This window comes from Ciconia boyciana, chromosome 8 (genome assembly GCF_034638445.1).
Source record: "Ciconia boyciana chromosome 8, ASM3463844v1, whole genome shotgun sequence".
NCBI lineage: Eukaryota > Metazoa > Chordata > Aves > Ciconiiformes > Ciconiidae > Ciconia > Ciconia boyciana.
In genome coordinates this window covers 41,865,580-41,883,411 of record NC_132941.1, presented here as the reverse complement: position 1 = coordinate 41,883,411, position 17,832 = coordinate 41,865,580, and the positions used below count along the sequence as shown (strand labels likewise).

Genomic DNA, 17,832 nt, shown 5'->3' with positions numbered 1-17,832 from the left:
GAGGGGCTGTGCGAGGGACGGCAGGTACCCGGCTCCGCCTGAGCCGCCCCTGCAAGCGCCCGGCAGAGCGCGGGGGCAAAGCCCTTCGCCGGCATTGCCTTCACGGGCTTGGGTATCGCTTTTCCGTCTATCTCGGCGGCAAGGGTTCGTTCCGCAGTTTCGGTAGCTGCTCTGGCTTTTCCGTCGCAGCCCCCGCTCCTACCTGAGTGCAGGACGACGAGCCGGAGCCGAGCGGTGGCTCTGGGCGCTGGGAAGCCCGGGCTGGGGAGGCAGAGACGCGGCGCAGGCAGGGGCAGCCCCTCTCGGCATCACGTCGAGTTTGGCACTGCACTTCAGCAAAGAGCAAACTCGGACCAAATAATGGATGGACTTCTTTTTTTCCCCCCTTCCTTTTCAAAAGAAAAGGAGTTCTCAGAGCAGTCCGATTTTTTTTTAACGCGATGATCACTTGTGCTGCGGTAGGAACTGAAGAAAGAAATTGAAAATAACTGGATGAGATCAAACAGCGCTTCCCTAATTGCTTCTGAACTTCTCATTTAGAAAAAGACACGCATAGTTAATGTATTACACTGTAAAAAAAGCTTTCAGATAATTTTCTTACTCTTTGACAAATAAGTCCTGCCTTCCCCGTTTCTTTCTAAAGAAAGAACGAAGTCTTTTAATTGAAACCCAGTTTTAAAAAACAGGTTCTCACAGTAAAAACATTTTTTTTTTTTAAAAAAAGTTAATCTTCCTTAGGAAAGCGAAAGAGATTTAACCGATTCTCAGTTTTCCTATTTCGTGCCTACGATTTGTACTGAAGGGGAAAAAAAATACTCCCGTCTGATTTTTTTTTTTTTTTAAGAGAGCCCTGAGGTTACAATAAAAAAAACTTTTGGGTTTTTTTTTTATTTTTAATTAAAATTGAATAAACGCTTAAGGAGAAATTAGCAGTCGCCTCCATCCAAGACCTACTCGGGTTTTTATAACAGAATCAAAGCGTATTAAAAAAAAAAAAAAGTAAAACCTTTTAATACATCAAATATACGGAATTTTAATCTTTAAAGCGATACATTGTCTATTTTAGTACATGACGTAAACCTTACTTAACCCTTTTTACAGGGTGGACTTAAAAATTAAAAATAGTTAAGTGTTCCTTTTAAAGAACAAAATAAGGCAAATGAGGTTTTTGGAATAGAATTGTTTTTGTTCTTCTTCCAGAATACATACAAAAAAATACCAATTCTCTTTCAAGGGTATACACCTTAAAAATAATTGCAATTTGAAATTATAACTGACAAATTGCGAGTTGTTTTTTAGTAACAAACATGCATGTAAATTTTTTTTGTTTCAATGAGACATTAAATAAGAACGTACAATACAATCATAGCAATTTTAAAGTAACATTAAAGAGAAGACCTCTATCTTTTTATTTATATTCTACAATGGGTGTTCCACTTTTACCTATTGAGCTCAGTTAAGTAATGCACTTTATGATTCGTTGTCCCGCTTGAAGCTAACATAAATAAATACAGTGCTCATGGATCCAGTCCTCAAATGAACACTATTTTATAAAAAGTCAGATTTTTTTTTCCTTTCCAACTTTTATAAAGTTTCGCAGGGCTTCCTTCCCTCACCGCTAGACTCTGAGTTGTGTTGTGTGTCAAAGCCCCGCCGCCTGCGCTCACTGGTACCCCAGGGCCGAGGCTGTGGTGAGTCTCTGCCCGTAGAGTGCGTAAGGGGAGTAGTAGGGTCCGGTGGCGGCGGGCACGGGCACGGGGGCCCCGGGGGTGGGCAGGGGGCTCTTGGAGTAGGGGTGGTAGCGGCTGCCGAGTCCCAGCGCATGGTGCGGGCTGCGCAGGGCCAGCGTGCCCGGGCTGCCCGGGGCGCCCGTCGTGGGGATGTGCATGTGGCAAGCCATGGCCGCGGCCGCCGCGCTGGCCAGCGACGAGGAGCTGGGGTAGCTGGAGAGGAGTTTATCGGTGCCCGGGAAGGCAGTATGGGTCCGCAAGTGGCTAAGCAGCTCCTCCGAGGTGGCAAAGCGCTTGTCGCAGGGTCCGTTGGCCGACACCCAGTTGCAGATGTGGGGCTGGGGGTCGTTGGGGAGCATGAAGCCGTAGGGGTACAAAGGGTGGCCGGCCAGCGAGGGCGGCGTGGCGCCGGTCAGCGAGGAGTGGACGCTGTGCAAAGGGTGGGTGGGGTAGACGAGGGGGTATCCGGACTTGAGGGCCTGGTCGTGGGCGCAGGAGGCGCCGGCGGCGCCTGCCAGGTGGCTGGCGCAGTGGTAGCTCAGGCAGTACGGGTCTCGGCACAGGCTCGCCGTCATCACCGACGGCGGCGACGCGCCCGCCAGCGGGCTCGACCCCGCCGGCTTGCTGCAGCCCAGGCTGCTGGCGGCGGCCAGCTGGGCCCCCACCAGGCTGGAGGATTTGGTGGGGTCCAGCGCCACTCCGTGCGGCAGGAACTGGGGCGGGTAGCCGGCGTAGGCTCCAGCCAGCGTCCCCGGGTAGCTCATGCCCGCCGGGGGCAGGGGGAAGACGGTCTGGCCCGGCTTGTAAGGGGAGACGGGGGCCACGAGGCCGGAGCCCAGGACGGAGGTGGAGGAGGTGGCGGTGGTGCTGCTGCAGGAGGAGGCGGAGTCCGAGGCGATGGGCTTGGAGCCCGGCGTGCTCTCCTGGTGCTGGTTGACCTCCACGTTAATCCCGGCACAGCTCACGCTAATCCGGCTGTGGCTGATGCTGGTGGTGCCCGGGCCTCCCTCCGAGCCAGAGCTGCCGCTCTTTCCGCAGCCCTCCGAGTCCTTCTTGTCCTCCCCGCCTTTGCCCTCGGCCGGCAGCAGCCCCGGCGAGCAGGCGGAGGCGCTGGAGTTGGGGCTGCCTGTCCTTGGGGTGAACGGCTGGCAGGTGGCGCTCGGCACCCGGAATCCCGACTTCTCCCCGGCCGCGACCCCCGCGGCGGGGGCGCCCGCGCAGCCCGCCGCCCCCGGCTCCTTCTTCTCCGCGCCCGGCTTGGAGTACGGCTTGAAGCTCGACTTGTCCTCCACGCCGATGTCGCTGAGCTTCAAGGGGCCCGACTTGGAGTCCTTGTCGCCTCCGGAGCCATTGGAGGTGACCGAGGAGAGTTTGGAGGAAGGGGACGGGTCCGGCTTCCCTATCTGCGAGCAAGTTTGTGCCAAAAGGGCCAGGGGACTCTTCTTCGCATCCAGCTGCGGAAATCAGAAGGACACACAAAGACAGAGGTTTAACCGGGGTCGAAGAAAAACCGCGGGGCGTACCTAGGACGCTCGTCCCGTACGTTTTCGCAGAGAACAGCCTGGAAGTAATGAACAATTTTGTGCGCATTCATCACCCTGACAGCCCCCTCCCCTGCATGCACCATTTTCCACAAAGCCTTTAAAAAGGGCTGGGGATTTTCGTATCCCTTCGAGCCCACCGCGGCCGCCTTCAGCGCCCACTGCTTCCCCGGCAGCGGCCCGGGCAGCGCGGAGCTCGGCGTTTGCCTCCCCGCCGCTCCGGCCGTGCGGGCGCACACGCCCGCCCGTGAACTACAGCGACTGCAGCATTTCTGCGCCCTGACTGCCGACACTATTTATAAACAGAGCCCGAGTTAGCCGGCGAGCCGGGCTCCGGGGAGAGTGGTGTCCTCGCTCCACAGAGACCTTAATGAAATCATTCATTCCCACGGACACACCCTTCCCACCACCCGCTCCATTTCGAGTGTCGGTCCCTCAAACGGCGAGCTACGCAGAGGGGGACCGACAACCTCGACAGAGGAGAAAAGGGACGAATAGGGCCCCCGAAGTACGAACGCGTGTCGGTACTTGAAAGGGAGCGGTCGGGGAGCTGAAATAGTTATCCTGCCGCACCCACGCTTGAGCCTGTCCCTCTCCGCGCCCCCCCCCCCCCCCCCAAACGCTCCCTGCAAAAGCAAGGTTGTTTGGCACTCGGAGCGCTGCTTAGTTGCGTGGCCGGATCGTGACCCCAGAGCGGGTGGTTTCCTTCCACTCACCCCTCCTCTAACAAAAAAAAAAGAAAAAAAAAGGCTAAAAGAGCAAAAATAAAAAGTTATTTACATATTTACAGAGGAATTAGAAATTCGCCCAGTAAACACGGAAACAATAAGCAGGAGCGGTTCCTCGCACTAACTCTAGATCAAAAGCAGCCCATTTCCTGGTGTAAGTGCCTTTCAAAGCGCAGCAAAGTGCCGAGGGAGGCTGGCGGAGCCGCCATGCACAGCGAGCGCCCGGGCAGGGAGGGGAGAAAGAGCTGGGGGGCCGGGGCCGGCTCCGAGGTCCTTACCTCGATGGGGCTGACGGGCGTGGAGGGTAAAGGCTGCAGGTATTCGGGGTGTAAAATGTGTCCAGTCCGCGCCGTGAGCATTTTCAGGACTTTGATGGGAAGGCGGTTGGCTTGGCGTAGCGGGTCCGAGGGGGGGACGGCGTGGAAGCAGGGCTTGGCGGCGGCGCTGCTGCCGTTATTCCCAGCGTGCCCGTTCGGCCCGGCGAGGTCGGCGGCGCTGCGGCTGCGGCGGGGGCTGCCTCCGGGCTCGCTGAGGCTGCTGCTGCGCTTACTACTTCTTATAGCAGAAAGCGAGGGCGATGTGATCATGACCCAAAACCTCGCATGAAAACTGGGGCAAGTGGCGCCGCTCGCACTCGGAAACGCTCGCTCGCTTTCTGCGGGCGAGGAGGGAAAAAAGCCACACGCCCCCCGAGCAGGAAAACAAACATAAAATGTCCCGTGGCTCTCTCTGGCGGGGAGGGCGTGGGTGGGGAGGGGGAGGGAAAGGGGGAGCCGGCCGGAGAGAAAGAAGAGGAAAAAAAGCCGAGTAATCCTTGGGCTGTGCTGGGGGCGGGGGTGGGGGCTGCGAGCGTGTGCCGCTGTCCCCCTCGGCCGCTCTCGGCTCCCCCGGCTGGCGCGGCGCGGTGCGGTGCGGCGCGGAGCGGAGCGCTCGCCTCCGCCGCTCAGCTGTGATGCGAGCCGCTGCCCATCCAGCCCGGGATCTGGCAAAGAAACTCACTTCAAAAGCAGCTGAATTAGTCTGAGATTAAAGCCTTTGCCGCCTTCCAATCAAATGGGACCCCGAGGTGATTGGAGGGTCAAGGGGATGTGACGTTCCCTTTTCTGGGGCTTTTTTTCTCTGTTTTTAATGGTCTCTCGCTCTTTTTTCCCCCTTCCCTTTCTCGTCCGCCTTCCCTCTCCCCCCCCCCCTCCTTCCTTGTTTTCGCTCCTAGGACGGGCTGGGCGTTAATTCTCTGTTTCACGTCACGCGCTGCGAACGTTTTTCTTCCTCCGCAGCCGCCGCGGATACCCCGTCGGCAGCGGGGGCGGCCGTGGGGCTAGGGGCGCCGCGCCTGCCGGGGGGGCGGCCGCGGGGCTCCGCCGGCCCTGCCGCCTCCCCCCCCCCGCCCCGAGCGCGGCCCCGCCGCACGCACACCGCCCCGAGCGCGGCCTGCCGCCGTCCGTCCGCCGCGCACGGCCCTCACAGGCCCAGCCCGCGCCCCCCCTCCCCCGGGCAAGCCCGCTGGGACAGCTCCGTGGCCTCCGCCGCGCCGCGTCCCCTCCAGGCCCCGAAGAAGGGCGCGGGGCGCTTCCCTCCCCCTCCCGCCTCACAACGCGGGGGTAGGCTCGGACGAGAACCTGCAGAGCGCCGGCCTGCACGTCGCCGCCCGCGGCGGGCGGGAGCCGGGGCGCTGCGGCGCGGCTTGCGGCGGCGCGGGGAGCGCGGCGGGATTGGGGGAGGCCGGTCGTCACACGCGGGGCTGTCACGCACCGCCCGCCGCCGCCTTTCGGGTCTCTCCGCCCCGCCGTCAATTGTCAGTGCTCCCCAACCGCAATCAATCAGTTATTTGTCAGCCCCTGTCAATCCGCCCTTGATTTATGTCAGCTTTTGTTGCTGATTACAAGCCTGGTGTGACTTGAAGGGGGAAAGAGAGAGAGAGAGAGAGGGAGGAAGGAAAACAGAGGGAGAGACGGGCTCCTCGGGAGAAAAAGCCATTCAATTTACGGAATAAATCCTTCGAGTAAACTCGATTTGTGTGCCAGCGCCCGGCAGCCCTTCCCGGCGCCGCACCGCGCTGCCCTGCGCGGACGCGGACGCGGTGCGGCGCCGGGAAGGGCTGCCGGGCTCTTCTTCCTCTTTTCTCCTCGTCCTCTTCGAAGAAGAGCCCTTCGTCCCTGCAGCCGCCGGGCTGGCCCGGCCGCCGGCACCGAGGGCCTGGGGAGGCGGCCCCTCGCCTTAGCGAGACTATCGGTTCGCCATTTATGTGTTTGGTTTCAGCTAGGCTGTGTTGAGAACCCCGTGGGTATGCACACGGTGTCCACCCGGGCGTTACATACATTCTGCTTCGTGTCCGTGCGCTCCCGAAGCGTACTCTGCCCTCAACCCCGGTTTTACCGCGCCGGCGGATGCCCCGAGCGGAGTCCGCAGCCCTTCTGTCGCTCCCTGGATTGCCTTTTTCTTTTATCTTTGTACTTTGCATCCCACTATCCCCCCACCTCCTCATCCCATAACATTTTTTCACAGGCAAAATGTGTTAATCAATCTTTTACTTTTGTTTCCGGATCTGACATGGTGGCCCACACAATCTACAACATTAACAAAAAGGTCACTTAGAGATAAAACACGTTTGACAAGTGAAGAACAAGGCAAGTGCTTTAGGGGTCGCGTCCAATTCCTGACCTGGACTCCGACCAGAACAGGCGCTGATCCTGGAAGGGGTGGGCGAGAGGAAGGACTTTCACTTTCTCGCGGTTATATCTGCTGAACCAAGTCCTTTTCTTCCCTTGAAACACCGATCTCCCCCAGTCCCTAAACAGATGTGTCAGATAGCCTTTAATGATCTTCTCTTCTTACGAGGTAGACATAAGGCAGGTTTTCCCAGGTATCTCCCCCCCCCCCCCCCTTAAAGCGGGACCCTTTAAATCCTGCAGCCAAGTAAGTATATCTGCTGTCTTTTATTAAAACCACTTTACTTTTTTAATATAGTGTATAGAGTAGGGTAAATATGTGGAATTACTCTAGCTTCTATAAAGATACAATTAATTTTAACAAACTTTTACATTTCTGTATTTTCTCTGAAAGCAGAGGGCTTATTGCCACAACTTTCCAGTGGAAAGTCATAAACGTACTTTCATTTTGCAATCACCGCGGTCATCTTACAAGACCGTGAAAAGTAAAAGGTTGGGGGGGGGTAGAGAAAGAAATCTTGCATGAAAAATGATATTGCAATAGGACTGACAAGAACCGCAACTTGCCCTCAAGGAACTCCCCCCCTTCCTTTATATAGAGTGGAAGTGACTTGAATCTGCCCCAGGTTTTCCCCCAGTTCTTTCTTTTGTTGTCAAGTCCAATTGATAAATGGAGTGCAGTAAAACTCTGGAAGAAGGAAAAAAAAAAAAAGCTGAAACCTTCATTTGTGTTCATTTGCATTAAAGTGCTTGGAACAGCTGTTTTCCTTACAGGACCGGGGAGACTCCTATCTGTTTTCTCGTTGTATTTATCCTGCCTCCCAGGGTGAAAGACTAAAGATTAATTGTCTTAAGGTAGAGTCAGCTGTGGGAAGGCTCCCCCCTCCCCATTTTTCCTTCCCTCTCTCTTTTCTTGTGGAGGTGAGGGTGATTTCGGGAAGGGGTTGTTTACTTGTGAGCCAGGGAAGCCAAGGCGATACCCTGTACATGTGTAAAACGGGCAGCGCACCGGCGGGAAAAGCGGGGGAAGGAGAGGGGGAACAGCACGAACCCCGATCTTTCTGGCTGAAGTAGAAGCATCGGAGGGTAATTTCATTAGTAACTTTAGAGGACAGCTTTTTCTTTTTTCCCCCTTTTTCGCTCAGCCTTTGGAATGAGATTTAAATCACACTCGGTACTGTAAACTTTTTATGTAGAAGCTTGTAAAAAAATCAGCCCCAAGACATCCCCTCCCCCGTGCCCCCTCCGAAGCGTTTCTGAGCTATGAGAGCTTATTCACTGCGTTTAACACACGCAGAAAACGCTTCCCAGCGCGGCTCTCGGAGTTCGGATGCACACGCGTGGGATCGGGCGGGCGGCGGGGCTGCAGCCTGAACGCGGTGCGCGGTTTTTGCTTTGGCTGCCGCGGGCTCCTTTCCTCTCGTGAGCTGAAGAAGATGGATTCCGTCCTGCTCGTTACCTTCGCGAGGGATCCTTGTTTAATGAGTCCGCGCAGACGGTTTGCTGTTTGGCATTTACTTGTGTAGTCTTGTTGAAGTTTTGGTGGCTGTTGCTTTTATTCTCCTTTTAAAAAAACAACCCAAACCTAAGGGTTGGAACCCGTCTTCCTCCTCTTACAAAGGAAAATTGTAACTTAAAAAGAAGGAGAGCAAAGGAGGAATTAATTAACAAGTGCCAGTCCACACTTTCCTTTACCTACCAGCTATTGGCAAGCATGTCAAGTCGATTTTATTTGCACACAATGGAAATGATTTATTTTCTCTTAAAAAGGAGTGGGCTGGCAGATATTTGAGGAGGAGAGGAGAGCGAGAGAGGAAAAAAAGTTTGAAAATGCCTTGAACTATTCACTGTCGAGATGGCTAATCAGTATTGAGGCTCGAGGGCACTCGGGCAGCTTTTCAATGCGGTTTTCCTTTCATCTCAAGCTGGATGGAGGCGCTCAATTAAAAGCCTATCAGTTTGTAAGTAAATCAACGCCTATCAAAGTTGTCACATCAAACAAAACGATTATTATTGCAGCCCGCCTCCCCTATTAATCTCCCTCTAAAATAATCCGCTTGACAGGTCAGGCTGGCGAGCTGCAAACCCTGGTCAGGATCACCCAAAAAACCCGGACTGACTATTTTTCCCTCGGGAGAGGGAACTGCAGAAACCTCGGCACCAGCGTGCCTGCTCTGCGAGCTTGCTCTCCTGCCATTTAAGTGTCAGCTTCTGTAGATCATCTTGGAAAAGGGCGTGTAGTCTTTTAAACTGAACAGCAACAACCCTACAGGCCCTTTAGATTTTTTTTCTTTCCGCCCCCTCTCTTTTCTATCGTTTAGAACAAGGTTAAGCTTTTAATTAACAGAAACGTAGTTGCTGAGTTGCGCCTGGGCTATATTTCCACGCGTAACACAACTCAGCTACCTGTCCGTCCGCCCTGTGCGTCAAATTTATTTGCTTTGGTAGTGCTTGCCTTTCACTATCTACCCCAAGGCTTTTGTTAAGATATGCATTGCAATAGATTTTTGTAAACGGTGCACCTCCTTCCCCCCCCCCCCCTCCCAAGAATGATAATATTTCGGCTAAGAAATGTGATGGGTTATCAGAAATACCGCACCACGAATTCGTACATCTGGGGAGAGGCACTATTTCTTTTTCCTCTTTCTTTCTTCTTCTTTTTTTTTTTTAATACGAGACTGCATGTGCTCAGATAATAGCTGATGCATCTGCCCAGGTATCCGGCAGAGGTGTGGGATATTTTTTCCAGAATGTTGTTAAAGCAAATAGTTTGAATGCTTGCCAACAGAAAGTAAGATTTCCAAACCGCTCCCCTGTTTGCATAGTACTTGAAAATATTTACCCTTATGATTGTAATTACTTTCCTAATATATGTAAGCAATATATATTTTACTCTGCATGAGATGTAGGTAATCGTTTTATAAGCGGTGATAATTTTAAAGCCATCTTCAAAATGTCACGTTTAAGTGAACATGAATTTTAGTCGTCAGTGGTTTTTTACTAAACGAGCAGAAAATAACTTGTTTGTTTGTTTGTTTGTTTGCTTGCTTACTGCTTTCGGAAATAAACCTTCTCCTAAAATGTTTTCGAATGAGTTTGTCTAATTTTGCTCCTTTTGTTACGCTGAGATAAGGAAGAGATTAATGCACCTAATAAAAATCCCCTTTCTCTTTTAAGCCCTTTGATAGATTCCCCTGTTGACGTTGTTTCATGTATGAGTGTGAAAATTTTTACTCCCGTGTTGAAACCCTTTTACCAACAGCTGTTTTTCCAAATCTATCCTCTTTTATGTTTAAGGTGTTTCTTATGCAAACACCTTTTATCTTCAATAAGCCTTAAGGTAACTTTCTAGAGGGCGAGGGAGAGAGCAAGTCAAACGAGTGTGATGACACGGGAAAGGCTGGGTATGTTTCCTCTTCAGTGCAGGGAGATTTTTAGTGCCATTTCATGCTATTAAATGTCCTACGATTAAAATGATCGAGCCCAAAGCAAGTGAACACCTTTCCTAATTCGTACGTACGTACTCGAACTGGTATTTGCTGCCTCGATTTTGAGTGAAAAAAGAGTCTTTCAGCTTCTCTAACACCTTGGGCTGATCTCTGAATCTCAGCAATCATAAAGGCATCTCTGTGTTTATCTTCTGCGAAAGCCTGGAGGCTACGGGAGGGAATTATACCAACTATGCACATATTTGGTTACAGTAATCCTCCAGAAATTAACTATGGCACACAAGTGGAGGCGATCTTTAGCTTCGTCACTTGGATCCCAAACGCAGAGTGTGTTTATTGACAACTTTGTTATGGAAACTGTGCAGATCAACCAGATGCGCCTTCCACAGCGTGAGGAATAACGTCTTTTGAGATACGAGGAAAAGTTTTAAGGATATGGCTGGAAAAGGCATTGGAACCCCAATAATAAACCTGATCTAACCACCCGAATGACAAATGAACAATAATCCTTGACGCAATTACAAGACAGCTACGTTTGGGCGGGGGTTAGGGGCAGGGAGAAGCATGCAATATATCTTAGCTAGCTTCTTCAGATAGTCTAGGTCCACGATCCGAAAAGGTTAAAATAATCTTGATTTTAATAACTATTAGCTTGTTTTCAGTCATCCCTAATGATGCATTTAGGTCTCCTCTAATCCCCACTGCTTTCATCTTTAGCTTTTTACACCCTAAAATTAATTCCACCTAAAGTACATTTTTCATTTTGTACTGTACTAGCGACGTGCAAATAATTTACATCAGCGTTCATCAGGACTGTCCTGAAGTGATGGATCATTTTGTTGAGTTGCAGTAAAAGTGCAGAATGATCTATAATGATGTAATATATACATTAAAAGGGTGTCTGGATGATCAGAGTTTTGCTAAAAATGTAAAAGGGCTTTTTGATTGATAACAGGGTTGCTGTTTTTCTGCAAAGGCTGTCACAGGCTGACACAATGCTTGAGTTATTAGGGCAGAGAAGGGCAACCATAAATTTCCAACGTCAGGCAAAAACTCTCTTTATTGTCTATATGATGGATGGGCCTCCGTACTAGACACCAAATACTTCGTATCACCCTTAAATGGGAACACATTTTTCGTGGCCATAATTCATGTTTTTTAAATAGAAAGTTTGAAATGCCTGCCTATATTTCACAATCCTGACATATTTATGAATCACTCCCTGCATGCAAATATAATTATTTAAAGCACTGAGGTGACATATGGGTTAGAAATGTACCAAATGCTGTTAGCGGAGTGATTTTTTTTAATTCCCTAAATTGAACACCGTAGAAAACTCTGCCTGTCTGTTCAGATCAATAAAGTCGAAGGTGAAGTTTTACTGATTTTGTCAGTGCCACATACAGATATTCGGTTTTGATTAGGTGAAGCTGACAAAAAGGGAGTCTTTTTGCAATTACCATTAGGTTAATGAAAGAAACACTCATCTTCCTCCTGGCACCCCCACGCCGGCACAGGCGCTTTCCCCCCTCTCCTCTCGGGCGATGAACCAGCCGGAGGTAAATTCGACAGGCGTTATTTTTTTTTAGAATTTATTCTCCGTCCAGCAGCGTTCGTCTCGGAGGCAGCGCCGGTCTCCGAGCGGGAGAGGGGGCTCCGCCGCCCCGAGGCTGGGCAGGGCGGCCAGGCGCCCGCCGGGGCTGAGCGCTCCCGGCGCGGTGTCGCCGCGGCCCCCTGGCCCCCCTGCCCTCGCCCCTCCGGGCGGCCGGAGACGAGCCCGTCCCCCGCGGCGTTTGCCCCGAGCTGCTCCCGGGAAGCCGCCACGGGCAGAGAGACCCGCCGCCACGGGCAGAGAGACCCGCCGCCTCTCCCCGCCGGGGCCGCGCCCCCCCGCCGCCCGCCGGCAGCGCGGGGCAGGCGGCGGCGGCGGCCGCCGTCCCGGCGGCGGAGCTGCCCTCCCTGCTGGGCACGGCGCGACGTTACCTGCCGACCTAGGCGGCGGGCTCGGTTCGGTCACACGGCAGCGGCAGCGCGGATTAGGCGGCCGCTCCGCTGCCGATTTCAGTTAATTACGGTGAAAACCATCCCACCCTCTCGGCGGGGAGGCCCAACCAGCAACGCCCGCAAAAGGACGCGACGCGGCGCGGCGCGGCCCGCGGTGCCGGTGCCAGTGCCGCCCGCCCAGAGCCGCCGGGCAGCCCCGCGGCCGCCGAGACTTCCGCCGGGGCGGGCGGAGCCGTCCGTCTCCGCTCCGCCCGCCGGCTGCGCCCGCCCCCCGCCGCCGGGCCGGGGGAGCCGCGGTAGCCGAGAGGGAAGGGGAGACGTGCCCGACCCCTAGTAAGTACCGCGGGAAAGTGCTGGAGCGGGTCGGTGCCCGCGGTGGGGCCGGCACTTGGCGGGTGGGACTCGCCGGCGAGGTCCCGTGCCTCTTCGCGGCGGGCGGTGAGCCCCCGGCACCGCAGCCCCCCGCAGCCTGCCCCGCGCTTTGGCTGAGCTCCTCCTGCCTTGGGCGTGTGTGCCCGCAGCCCGGGAGCCGCTAACTCAGCCTGGGGGTCCGGCCTGTAACGCACACCTTTGTATTTATTTGATTGGAACTTAACGGTATTTTCAATAGAGCTCAAGCGATGTGAGCATCAAAACCACTTAGTATCTTGAATATTTTTTCCCCTGGACTTGTGTGTAAATGTGTAAAATGTTTGCAGTAGTCCAAACTTACTATAGCAGGCTGACTCTTTGCCCATAAAATGTTAAATCAACCATGACCAGACTCATTTTCCCATGTCAGCCAAGAGGACTCTGTAAATCAACACATTAGGGCTTCGCTGGGTAGGAGCTGCGTGTGCTTCATGCAAAATGGCCCTGACAGCCGCTCTCTTGGTGCCGTGGTTGTCAGCCTGTGGCTGACTGCGGAATTGTCATGTGGCGGCGGGAAACCTTGCAGGTAGAGTGCAAAATCATTGGCGATGCAATATGCAAGAGACTGAGGACTGGCACAGCGGAAGGAAATACAGTACAGGTTGTTTTACCTTTTGATGTGATTGTGTTTTTAAGACTCACAGGTGTTTTGCAAAGCCTATCCCACCAGCTTGAATCGCTTAGATGAGCCCGTGCCTCCTGTGAAGGCCTGGTTACTCGTATGTGGGCAGAGATGTTCTGCAGGCACGTCCTACCATCTCAAGATGGAAGCCACTTGGAAGCCATTACAGAAAGCTCATCTCAAGGTTATGAAGGGGTGTGTGATAGCTATACCTGGATGCAAATGAGCACAGTGGATAAGTACAGCTAAGAAAGAATAGCCTTGGTCATGGGTGACCATGCAGAAACAACCAAGACAAACTCCCTTCTTTGTTCAAGAAACAAGAAAAAAAAAATCCCCCCCCAACTCTGAACGATATGCTGTATTCTATAAAAAGCCTCAGCCAGCCAGTCCTTATCTAAACCACTATCTCTGGCTAAGGGTTCAGTTACTGAAAAGCTTATTTCTGGGTGCTAGTAGGTTGAAAGGAAAAGGAGACATAGTACAGCATATAACAAAATAATATAACCCCTTACTACCACACAACCGATCCCAATAGTTACATACATTGAATCAGATTAGATTCAGATATCAAGGTAGAGCTTTGTGCTATATTTCATGAAAGGGGCCTCAGCATAGAGAAATCATTATCCAGTGCTCCTTGCTGGATTGCCTCCCACTCTGAGGAGTGACCTGGCTATGACCCAGACTCTGAACACTTGTGTGTAAATTTAATTTTCAGCATTACATCATTTCAACTGGAATCTCACCTCTTTGCTCACTGGTGTGCTATGCGGCTTACCTGGAGGTAAAGAAAGAAAAGGAGAGGAAGAAAATGTGCCAAATATTAGGAAATACAAGTTTAGCTTAAAAGTATGCACATAGCCACTTCTGCCCTGTGGTCTAGTGAGACAAAATGAGTGAGGACTAGTAAGCTGAGAGGAAAAAAAAAATCACGATAAGTTTAAAATCCTAGAAGATGTCAAAAGGAAGAGGGTTACTTATCAAGTGATGATACGAACTCTGCTTACAAATTTCCCTGTGGTTTGTTTTTTTTTTTTTTAAAGTCAGAAGGCATTAATCAAACAAGTGTCTGTAGCAGCATTTCTTCTTGGTCACTACTGTCAATACCTGAAGAAGGGCTGAACAATGAAAACTTGTTCTTCAAAATTTAATGTACTTTCTCATGTGGTTTTTGCATATTTGCTGTTTTCTCCAGCAATTTTTTGGAATATGAGTTGCAAATAAATTTGGAATTTATTCCAAATTTTTGGAATATGGAAATCAACAAAAAATAAAAATGTAAATTTTGCATTATGAAAGTTTCCCTGTGAGAATTATCTGTCTCCATGAAGATACATTTTTAAGGGAACTAAAACCAGTCCTCTTGTGAAGGCTGCCAGTTCCCTGAAATGTTGAAGGATTTGAAGCAGACTAAGAACAAGAAACAACTAAGCACACACCCTACTTCATCTAATTGTAACTTTTATTTTTCATTAACTGAGCAGAGAGTTACCCTTTATGTCATTTCTTTCCCATAAAAAACATATTTCTTCTTTTTCTATTTCATTCACAGGAAGTTCATATCCTCAATGGATGACAAAGTAGGCGGAAGCATATGAGTGTGAAGAGTTTTTTTCCTGACCAGCTTCGTTCAGGTACTCCCAACTCTGATAAATGTACTACCTTTAGTGTCAGGAGTAGAGATGAAAGGCAACAGGAGCTTGGCCAAGGTCACAAGTCCTTACAGTAAATAAGCAGTCTGTTCAAGTAAACTTATTAAATTGTGGCCACAGAAGAACAGGGACTAGACAGAGTTAGCAACTCTTACATTCCATTTCCAGGTTTACCATTAACAGTGTGCAACTTTATTGTCTGGCTCTCTATCTGTGAAATGGGGTCCTGGTATTTAGTTATCAATTACAAAGAGTTTTAATGAGGACAAGATAGTAAATGCTTTAATGCATTACCATGGCATAAAAATACAAGAACTTAATCTCACATTTCCCATAGAAAAGCTCCAACATTATATAGTGTGTCTTGCTGTATAATACCATAGTCAAATCAAGAGGATCACCTTGTTCCCGGTTAGGGTGCCATGCTCTCTTGTCAGAATTAAATACACCGGTGCTGCTGCGAGTTTTACGTTTTGCATTACTCAGTGACCAGAAAGAAACATGCTTCAAGGTTTCTCATTTCTCCACCAATTTTCAAATTCATGAAATGATGTAATACAACATATGCATGTAATGATGACATATACTTTGAATCAGTAGTTGCTACATGTTTCTATAATATTGGAAGTTAGGGTTCTTGTTTTCTTTAGATTTATACAATATGGTGTTTTTACCTGTGACCTTGAAATCATGAATAATCTCCATGCTAGACTGAAAAAGGCACAAATTGTATTATTATATAGCTTTGGTAGTCTTGTTTGAATGTTATTAATATACAAGGGTAAAATCAATTAGCAAAACACCATTTTTGAAATGTAATTTATTATCACTGTATAAGAGTATTCTTCGGTTGAATAGCTCTAAGACAGAGATAATATAATAGCGTTGTGGCTACTTCAGTTAGGGCTTGCATCTTCTCTCCGTGGACTAAAAGGCAAAATTTTCTCATTTACTGCTACATGAACAAATTGGACTGTGGTAAGCAGCTGTTTTGGTTCAGTAATCACCCATTGTCTCATTCCCACATTTTTATCATGATCTCAATGGGAAAAACCAAATTTAAGTAGGATGCCTTCATATGTATTATGGGTATTTAATATCAAAGTATGTTAATAAGAAAGAGGAACGGTTGGACCCAAATTATAACATCTAAGAAAAACAGTAAACATTACAACTCAATTTAAAAGGATGCTTCACTTTCTCTGGACTGTTGGTATCCATTTATATCTGTTATTGTTAATAATATTAATAAACCAAAGGAGAAAAAATAAGAACCTGATGCCATTTTTTGTTATTCATCATGAAAACCACGCAGAGTAGATAGGATTTTTAAAAGGGTGTATTTCTAATTACAGCATTCATATAAACAACTGTGGATCTGTAATGGCCTCTTTACAGTGGAGGTAAAAGCTATTCTTGGCCAGAACTGCCTGCTTCTTTCAATACGCCTCTTAAAATCATTTGTGTAACAAAGACAATGAGAAAAAGTTTCCATGGGGCTCAGCTGTGGATGTGGAGATAAGCTGACCTTGATTTTTTGGGCCGACATTTGAAATTTCTGTGATTTGGATGGCGTGAAAATCCCTTTTATGTGCAGTAGCGAAGGACAAGATTAGTTCAGTTGGGTTCTGGGTGAGCAACCTGGTGTAACCGAGAAGAAGTTGAAAGGAAATACGGTTCTTCCCTGTGGCAGGATTGTAGTTCTATTTATATATTTATTCTGGAGTAATGAAAGCAGTAACATTTTTACAGTGAACAGTAAATAATCATGGGATGCCAAAATACCCAACCCAGGGTAGGGTATATTTATGTTTGTAGTATACACACACACAAAAAAAGTATTACCTCTTGGAGGAGTGTTGGGCTAAAGATGGTTTGGTATCTTTTACACAATCTTGGCTACATGTCTCTGGAGAGATCAAATGTTTATCAGTAGTGCCCTTATGTCTTCCCAGAAAGCCTAGGTATGCTTTCTTGTGCAATATTATGAAGTGTCCCAGGAAAAAAAACGATCTGCAGCACCCACAGATTTCTCCAGTTACCTGTCCTCAGCGTGGGCACTAGAATATCAATGGATCTGTTGCACTGGGGACTTTCTAAGACCTTGTAAGGTGGGGTGAATTTCATCCTTATAAGATTAAGAACTGAAACAGACTCCTGAAGTACAGAAAAATTAATTTAGCAGTTGTAAAGACGTCGAATTGATGACACCGGAGAATGAAGTGCAGAATGTCCTCCTCTGCCTTGCCAGAATAATTAGAGAACGGTTCATTCATATCCTCTCTGTTGATTCTGCAAAAATACCAGTTGTGTGACTGGACTTCTGCGATAAGAGATGCCCACTAATTCATCTCACAGATTACTTAACAGCTAGAGTGGCGTAACATCTTTGATCCAGACTTTGATACAGTAGCCAGTGGCTACTGGGTCCATGTTTCATTTTCTAAATGTAAAGTTATTTGAATTTTTTACCTCTGCTCATATACTATGTGGCTGATTTTGAATCTTTGCCCTTTACTGCTGAAGATTTTTAGTTCACCTTTAAGTGACAAGTTCAGATAGGAACTTCTTGGCTTTTATCAGTTTAGGTCAAATCGTGAGCAGAGTTTTTTGGATTAAAAATGCTTAGTCTTCCACCCTTCCATTCCATATAAAATAAAATTGCCTGAAGATATCCGCCATAATCTAATCTGTGATATTCTGATAGGTACTGTATACTATCAACTGTAACATTTTAAAATCTTAAGTGAGTATCTGCTATCAGTGTTTAATACAAATAGTTCTGAAAGATTTTAAAAATATTTAATGCATAATGCATGTCACTCGGGTATTATTGTCAGTAATGGACGGGGAACAATGTTTGGATAATTTATAAAAGTAGACAAACATTTTTCAGTAGTTAGTGTTTTCAGGGTGTTGGTTTCTAATAACATTTTGGTCATAATACCTTTTTAGCATAACTTAAATGACTTATGCAAATTGGTGAACTAACTTCAGTGCCTGAAACACTGAATTCCACCTGA

At 49.0% G+C, this 17,832-nt stretch overlaps 1 protein-coding gene across 1 annotated transcript; it reads right to left on the bottom strand.

Annotated features, from left to right (window-relative positions):
• Positions 1-918: 918 nt before the first annotated feature.
• ZNF503 (zinc finger protein 503) lies at positions 919-5,133 on the bottom strand. Its single transcript, XM_072870957.1, has 2 exons — positions 4,278-5,133; positions 919-3,184 (listed from the first exon to the last, which is right to left on the bottom strand). The coding sequence occupies exons 1-2, from the start codon at positions 4,584-4,586 to the stop codon at positions 1,664-1,666; spliced, it is 1,830 nt and encodes a 609-aa protein (XP_072727058.1). The 5' UTR covers positions 4,587-5,133; the 3' UTR covers positions 919-1,663.
• Between the last annotated feature and the right edge of the window lie 12,699 nt (positions 5,134-17,832).